The following is an 8007-nucleotide window of genomic DNA, read 5'->3' on the forward strand; positions in this document are numbered from 1 at the left end:
TTAGCACAAGGCACGTTGCCTAGAAAAATCGTATAGGGTGTATTCACAGGGCTTTGGGCCGCGCGGCGGCGCTACCTGCGCGGCGGCGACGACGCCATATTTGAGGTTGCACTCCGCCTCGCGGGCAGCGCGTTTCCCGACGCGAAACGTGGTTTGCAGCGTGCTGCTGGCAAGAACGTTCGTGTGGACGGTGTTTTTTCTGCGTGATTCGTGGGTTTGCGAATGCCTCGTCCTACCGAGTAGCTAGCATTGTTCTCGCTTCGAAAATCCGCACTGCGCTGGTCTCCTACAACCGCAGACCCGAAGCGGGCCGCACGACAAAATAAAAAAAAAAGTGCGCCGTGTATTTTTTTTTCCTTTCGCTGTTTCGAAGTGACGGCTAGGGCAGTGCTTGAAGGCTGTCTGTCTTCATTCGACGAATTGCCAAAGAAGTTATCGATAATATGGCTAATCAGTATCAAATCTGTTGGAACCCGTTTCATCCAGGTGGGCCCCGGGACGATGGGCGCCGGAGCTTTCACCTCGCACCCCGTCACATGTTTGAAACATTCGCACGCTTAAAATGTTCACAAATTAAGGTAGCCGGCGTACTTTATGGATGAGACGAACCATACTGGCCTCCCAGCCTCAACATGGGCTATACTTCAAGTGTTGAGGTGAACGCACGCAGGTAATTTCAGGCATCCAAATTGATCCAATTCTTCTTCGTCGCCTTCGACTATTCTCTAATGACCAAGCGTGTTACGTGATCAGACACTAAAGTTTGACGCTGGATACAGTTTGACTACTTCAAAAAAAGCGCAGAGACTAAAATAGGGACAAACTAGAGCAGCCTTTGTCACTTGTCTCTGCGCTGCTTTCGAAGTAGCCAAAGCGTACGTGTTCCGTAATCTTGTTCTGCTTATAATTTCCGCTTCGTCTTTACCGAAAGGAAAATACTTGAAAATCATCGGTGGGGTCTTTGTCGTCGCCACCATACCTAATTTTATCACGTACTTGCCTCGCGATGGTTTCCACCCGGACCCTGTGCGTAATTGTTCCGCTTCATTATGAGCTCAAATGGACGACCTTCGTGCGTTCAACGCACAGAATACTGTGGCCAGAGCACCTCACCGTCTCTCCTACTCTTTCTCAAGAAGTGCGCAACATGCCTGGGTGGCACGGTAAAACCAGCTCCTCTCTCACACGCCACCACCACATCAAATATCCTGGCAGCCTTGGGTGAAGAAATTTTCTCAACTCGCGCCACGGTCGCTTCAAGCAACGGAGGAAATAATGAAATCGGCGCACGGGGATGACACCGAGATAGCGCGAAATCGCCAAAACGGACCCGGTTATGCCCGCCGCTGGCCGCGCCTGTCAAACCATCAGACAGTTGCATTCGTCGCGCGAAATCATACCGTCTTCAAGCACTGCCCTGGCCTTCACTTCGAAACAACAACAAAAAAACGCCGCGCTTGCTTTCGTCGTTCGGCCTGCTTCGGGTCTGCGGTAGACGTGAACAGCGCACCCGGAATTTCGCAGCGAAAACAATGCTGGCTACTCGTTACGACCAGGCATTCTCAAATACACGAATCACGCAAAGAAAAACACCGTCCACACGATCGTTCTTGCCAACATCACGCCGCAAACAACGTTTCGCGTCGGGAAACGCGCTGTCCGCGCGCGGCGGAGTGCAACCTCAAATATGGCGTCGCCGCCGCCGCGCAGGTAGCGCCGCCGCGCGGTCCAAGGCTCTGTGAATACACCCTATAGGATAACAAGCGATGTTAATGAAGAAGAGACAAAGAAGCGCCACATTGAAGAAGAGACAAAAAAGCGCCACGGGGGAGACGGGTTTCCGCGCCGTGCAACAAACCGCCAACAGCTTGCGATCGCCGACAGACGCGAACAGAGCAGCATAACAGCAACAATAATGCAAGACGGTGAGAACGCGCCGTTAACAATTTCGTAAGCGTCGCTAATATAACTGCCGCAAGCAGAAAGCACGCTTTGCAGTAGGAGATATGCGAACTGATTGCAAACCCGCCAAAAAACACTCACCTGGTCGGCCGATGGTAACTGGTAACCGGCCGATTGTAACAGATAACTGCAAAGCTGTTGTGCCAGAAGACGCTGGAGCTGTTGAACGACGACTGATAGGGCGACAACCATCGCCAGTTTATGAATTCTTGCGTTGACCGCACGTACGCCGTGTGGCAGCACTCGGAAAAATGTAAACATACCGCGCGGGAACGCTGCGAGCAAACGTGACGTCACATCCGCCTAGCGATGCTCCTTACCCGCCCAAGAGGTTGGTTAATTCCTCTCCTGAAGGGCAGGTCTGTTCAGCGGTTGACGACAGCAGCGCCGCCGCTATTGGCGGTGAGCGCGAACACGGGCGGCGCTGCGAAGCGCGCCTCCGTGACGTCGGATTCTCGCATTTGTCGTCTGCTTCACTCAGGCTCGCTCTCCCTGCTGTTTCTTTGCGCTCGGTCAACGTCTGATGCTTGTCCGCACCAGAATTGCCGTGCGGGTAACTTTTTATCATAATAATAGGCTTAAAATCGCATACACTAGCCCATGCATAGTGTCAGTTAAAGTATAGTTTTGGATACCGCTACGGAAGAAACATTGCCGGCGTCGCCCCATTGCTTGCGAAGCCGGTCCTGTGCGGCGCGCGAAGAGTCGCAGCTAGGCGTCAGCTTCTCAATTAAGCAGTCTTTCGAACAAAGGGAACAGTCAGCTGCTAATAACCGACAACAGCGAAAATGGAAGACGAAAACAAATTCTAGGCCTTCAGGGCTGTTGGCTTTAGCAGAAGGCATTACGATTCCGGGTAATCATATGTTAGGTAAAACAGTTTTTGCAACCTTGCCGAATGCTCGAACGTGTTGTGTCACATCACTTTACGTTGTCAAGACATGAAAGTTTGCCGACATGCATTATGGGATGCAATAATTGTAGGTTGACTTCCAAATAACCCACTGTGTATATAGGCGCGTGCTGATTTTATACCAGGCATATAACCAGTATGGACGTTTATTGAGCAAAACGAGTCACGTCTACGTTAAATATACAGTAACACTAAGTTTGTTCAGACCTGGAGGAATATTTCGGTACATTTTCCTCAGCCATATCTTCCCGATATTCGGATATGCGTTATAGGAAAACTGCACTCAAGAGGAGGAGGAGGGGGAGGAGGAGAAAACTTGATTTAACAATTAAATCGAGCTGGTTAGTGGGCTGGGTCCTCAGTCAATTACAAGAGAGTAAAAGTAATTTCCTTCAATTCATAGAAAGCCATCCCGAGTAGAATAGGATTTGTTCTTTGCGCCTGGAAGGGTTGGAAAGCAATAAAGAGCTACTAGGAATTATTCCTCGGTTTCGATTCTTGTAATATATGCAGGTATACTATTTATTGCGTCAGTTATCGAGTATATCATGCCTTCAACACCATAATCATGTCACCATTGTTCGGGTTGAGAGTCACTTCGTTATGATAACGATATGATTCCGATAAAAATTCGGAGCACAAAAGCCGCCTTCGAGTACTGTGGACAGCGTTGTTTAGGGCGCGATCGCGGTGGCGTAGCACAAACCTCATTGTATTCGCATGTGAATAAACAAAGCACGCTGCGGATATGCACCTTCTTGCACGCAGCCGTAATGAAAGCCAATTTGTGAAGAAGGGAATGTATGCCATACAACATGAAGGAAGTATCCACACGATCTTTGTGAGCCTCCCAAACATCCCAAAACCTCCTAAGAAGCAGTTTGTGACGGCGCAGAATTAATGCGTTGGGCAGAAAAAAAAAGCAAGAAACATTAATCTGATACAAAACAACGAAAGAAATAGAAGAAAGCCGCTTTATTTCCTGCGGTGCGATGCGCGTGTAGGGGCCGCTGCTTGGTCATCATCATCACCAGCCTATCTACGCCCACTGCAGGGGAAAGGCCTCTCCCATTATTCTCCAATTACCTCGGTCCTGTGCCAACTGTGACCAATTTATCCCCGCAAACTTCGTGATCTCATCTGCAAACTTCTTGATCTTGGTACGTAGCATTAGACAGTTGAGTCCTCATAAGAGCATCTAAAAAATACTGCAGGGAAGCCTGCGCATTTTGAATACTTATCTAGGAGCTCTGATCGCTGATCCTCGCGAATAAGTTAGAAAGGACGAGTTACACACGATCTTCTGGCCGATGCTCTGAAGAAAGTTGTTCTCCATCTCCTCGTGTGTTGCAAACTTGTGGGGGATACAGCTTCAAATTATTCAGATGCGTCAGAAGCTGGCAAAAATACACTAGAAATACGCTTTTCAACGCAATACAGCAACAAAGCGGGCGATTTCTAGCACAGGCAATGCTGCCCCTCACAAGCGGAGTGTAGCAAACGACAGCGGCGCGAGTCCCTAAGCCGACGTCAGAGCCAGGGGGCGCCACTCAAACATCTCACCGCCAATACCGGTTTTATTTTCTGCGCGAAAGTGGACCCGGCGGAACAATGGGAGAGAAGAATGGCAAGTTGGGCTAGTTAGTTCATAGTGACCATATCGAACAGGCAGCGCAAGATTTTTGTCCCGTCCTTCTTGCGCTGCCTGTTCGATATGGTCACAGTGGGAGAGGCCTCCGCTCGGGCCACTCTAAAACTTCTAGTACACTCTTTTCCTGCCGTGCGACTCGTCGATAACATATCCATCGATGATGGTGTCGCCGTAGCCGGGCAGCTGACCGAGGAAGAAATAATTGAGGACGTGATAGGCGCCGACAACTACGATTCGTCGGAAGGTGATGATTGGGACCACTCCGTGATTGGGACCAATTGCCCCAACCACTGAAACGCTCGGTAAAAGAAGCCGCAGAAACCTTGTCCGTGCTGGAGGACTTTTGCGAGCGAATTCCGCATGGGGCGTGTGCCACGGAGCATCTGGCAGCTATTAGAGCTATTGTCGCCGCTCAAATTCACCCGGGAAAACAGACGACGATTAGACACTTCTTTGGAAAACAAAGGTACGTCGTACTGGGGAAAATTCAACGTTTTTGTTTTTCATTAGATATTGCGACAATCGGATAATACAATTTTTCGCGATCCCACCAGTTTCGAATTAACGAACTTTTACTGAATGTATTTTGTTTGATATCTTAGTCGAAAATTAGTATTGTTATAGAGACAAAGCAGACTTTTTAATGAACCAAGGTTGTATTTTGTCTTCATGGCTCCTCTACGTAAATTTCAAGGGGAATAGCTGATAATCTTTTGCTTTTCCTGCAGCACTCCACGAGCTGGGAGTTTTTTTTTTAACTTGGGAAGGGTCAGCATATGAACACTGGATCTTTTGGTTGTACCACCATTGCCTCTCAGTTTGTCTCCAAGGGCTTGTTCTAGTTCCTTTGGTTCCACGTCACCAGAATATTGTGCTGCAGAACAAAATTTCAAGCGAAAGCTAACTTGAGTGACGTAAGGAAAACGAAGACAATTGCTATTAAGTCGATGAGTGAACTCTAAGTAGTGACTGAGGTATTGTTTAGAAGTAAAATGGACTGATAAATTCTGTGCTTATTCCTCATAAGCAAATTCAACTTTTTGTTTTCAGCAGTGGTTTATTAAACAAATGCTTACCAAAGTTATTTGCCGGCACTTATTTCAGGCCAACCATAATGGTTTAAAACCAGTAAACCCAGCATAGGTCGCATACAACTTACATAAGCAGGTAATAAAGATGTACGGAATGAAATGCGCGAAGAACATTGACATTATGTGAGATTTCGCACAGCAAGAAGTCACTTGATATTAAGTGCTGCTAGAACTGTGCGTGTGAAGTGTCGCGTGGCCTGTGGCTTGAAGTGTCGCGTGACCTCCTTCTTCCGCCGTTGACCACCTCGACGACATTGAAGGGCTCTCGCGGCGTCCTCGCCTGAGCAGCTGGCTAGCTATCCTCGTCCGAGCTTGCCTGTCAGTGACATGCTCAAGCTACCGAACAGGAAGTACACGTCCCGAGTACTTCCCTGAACTGTTTCTGCTCATGGACTTCTCTCACCACATTGAATCCGCACTGGTCGCACCACCAAGAGTTCTTCGCCGTCGAACGTTTCAGAACTTGGAACGCCTCCTTCAGTTTCTGGTCTGGGACCGCTTGCGTGCCGATGGTGAGTAACCGGTTCCAGAAGACTCCGAAAAGACTGCCGGTGAGATGTCGCGAAACTCAAAGGAGCCGTGGGACACCGGCGATACCTCATGACGCGAATGAAAATCGGGCAAAGAATTTGTCACGCCGTCGAACTCGGGAGAACGGCCACGGTAAGCGGCAAAGTCACTTGCGCTGCCAGGTCTGGCCGACCTTTCTGAACGGTGATCCTGAGAAGGGCTGGCTGCTGCCAAGCCTCTATTGTCGTACGAAGATGCCATGACGTCGGTGATGACCGGCGTCCTCTGTCTCTGCGGTTTGACCACCTTTACGAAGATGCAGTCGGAGCTGTCGGAATCGCTGTCCACCGTGATCACTTCCTGACTCGGCGCTGCCATACCACTGGGGCCCGGCTGCGGAGCCTCCGGTCCAGCGGTTGCCCGCTGCGCCGCTGTCCGATCCTGTTGCAAGGCCGCTCGGAATCGACCAACGGGGTCGCCCCGGGAGTATGCGTGGCTGCGGGACCCGTAAACAGTGTTACTGTCATAGCTGACCATATCATGAATCGAGCTTGCAAACAGGTAAAACTCGTAGACAAAATGATCCACGTATCGGTTGAGGACAACATTCAAAGCGTCGGCCAAGACCGGGTGTCGGATGTCATAGTACCGAATGATCAACATAACTTCGTCGATGGCGGGTTGAACGCGGCTTTGGATCGGAATCAGCGCATTCAACTCACGGTTGAGCCATGGGACGAGCCGGTGTGTGCGCTCCGTGTTCTCTTGGTAGATGCGTGGCGACGCGTCAAGGTAGTGGGAGTAGTTGGGTACGGCCCACAGATCGAGATCGTACAGCGCTCGCCGCTCGGAGCTCGTCATGGCCCCTCTGGGAGTGTACAGCGCCAGATACCCGCGTGACTGCGCGGTTATCGCGGCGTGACTCAGGTGTTCCTCATACATCATATCCAACTCGTCCCGCCGCCACTCAGTCATTGTGGTCGGGTACTGCGATCTCCGGTCATAGTACTCCGTCGTGGATTCCGGAGCGCGCTGCAGCTCGCTGACGTAGCACTGCTCATAGTCATCGACGGAGAGGACCCTGTGGTAGATACTGTTAAACCGCTGCTTGCAAAGAGGGCATTCGGCCTTAACCTTGGTCCATTCGGCCAGGCAAATAAAGCAGAAAGAGTGACAGCACCCGTCCGTGAACGCCATGTCTTGTGGGGCGCCCAGGCAGAGCGCACAAATGTCCTCCGGCGACGCCGTGTTGCGACTGGACGGTCGCTGGGGTGGTGCATCACTGGGTCTCAGTTCGCCACCCGAGGCATCGCCGTCCTGGTCATGGTTGGACGGTCCTGTGACTCGCCGCGAAGGTGGAGCAGCCATTTCTATAGACTCGGTGCACGCAGGTGCAGATAATCCTGCAACAAAAAGTGGACGGCAAAACTGAGTCTTGTCATGTAGCCTATTTGCTGGGTTCACACAGAACCTGATAGCTGCTAGCTTTTAAAGTCACTCTAAAGCACTGGCTGCCAATGTACCAGGCGAAGGAAACCAAAACTGGAAAGCAGAAAACCGCTGCAATGATTACAATGCCATAGGGCGTCCTGTTGAATGAGCGTTAACTCAAAAGTGGTCACATAGTTTGAGCTTGAAACCTGAAAAACTTGCAGCACCACACATCACCACTATCTATATCAGTGCAAAAAAGCAAGAAGCAACGACCACCACTAACACTGTACCAACAAAAATCTGCTTGTTATTTTAGTCTGTTACGTAAGCCCAGCCTGCAAACTAATTTTGATCGAACAGTGTAAGCATACTATACTGCTGGGCATGACATATTTGCTACGCAGGGAGCCCCTTCCACAAAAATAGCGTAACCTTTTCAATTATAA

The 8007-nt window shown here is 50.0% G+C and overlaps 1 protein-coding gene across 1 annotated transcript; it reads right to left on the bottom strand.

The window, feature by feature from the left end:
- Positions 1-5693: 5693 nt before the first annotated feature.
- LOC144163674 (E3 ubiquitin-protein ligase Topors-like) lies at positions 5694-7519 on the bottom strand. The gene has a single exon (XM_077694458.1). It carries the CDS (start codon positions 7493-7495, stop codon positions 6095-6097), a length of 1401 nt encoding a protein of 466 aa, XP_077550584.1. The 5' UTR covers positions 7496-7519; the 3' UTR covers positions 5694-6094.
- Positions 7520-8007: the final 488 nt, after the last annotated feature.

This window comes from Haemaphysalis longicornis, unplaced genomic scaffold (assembly GCF_048455015.1).
Source record: "Haemaphysalis longicornis isolate Haplotype H1 unplaced genomic scaffold, Haemaphysalis longicornis Haplotype H1 scaffold_1, whole genome shotgun sequence".
Classification (NCBI taxonomy): Eukaryota; Metazoa; Arthropoda; class Arachnida; order Ixodida; family Ixodidae; genus Haemaphysalis; species Haemaphysalis longicornis.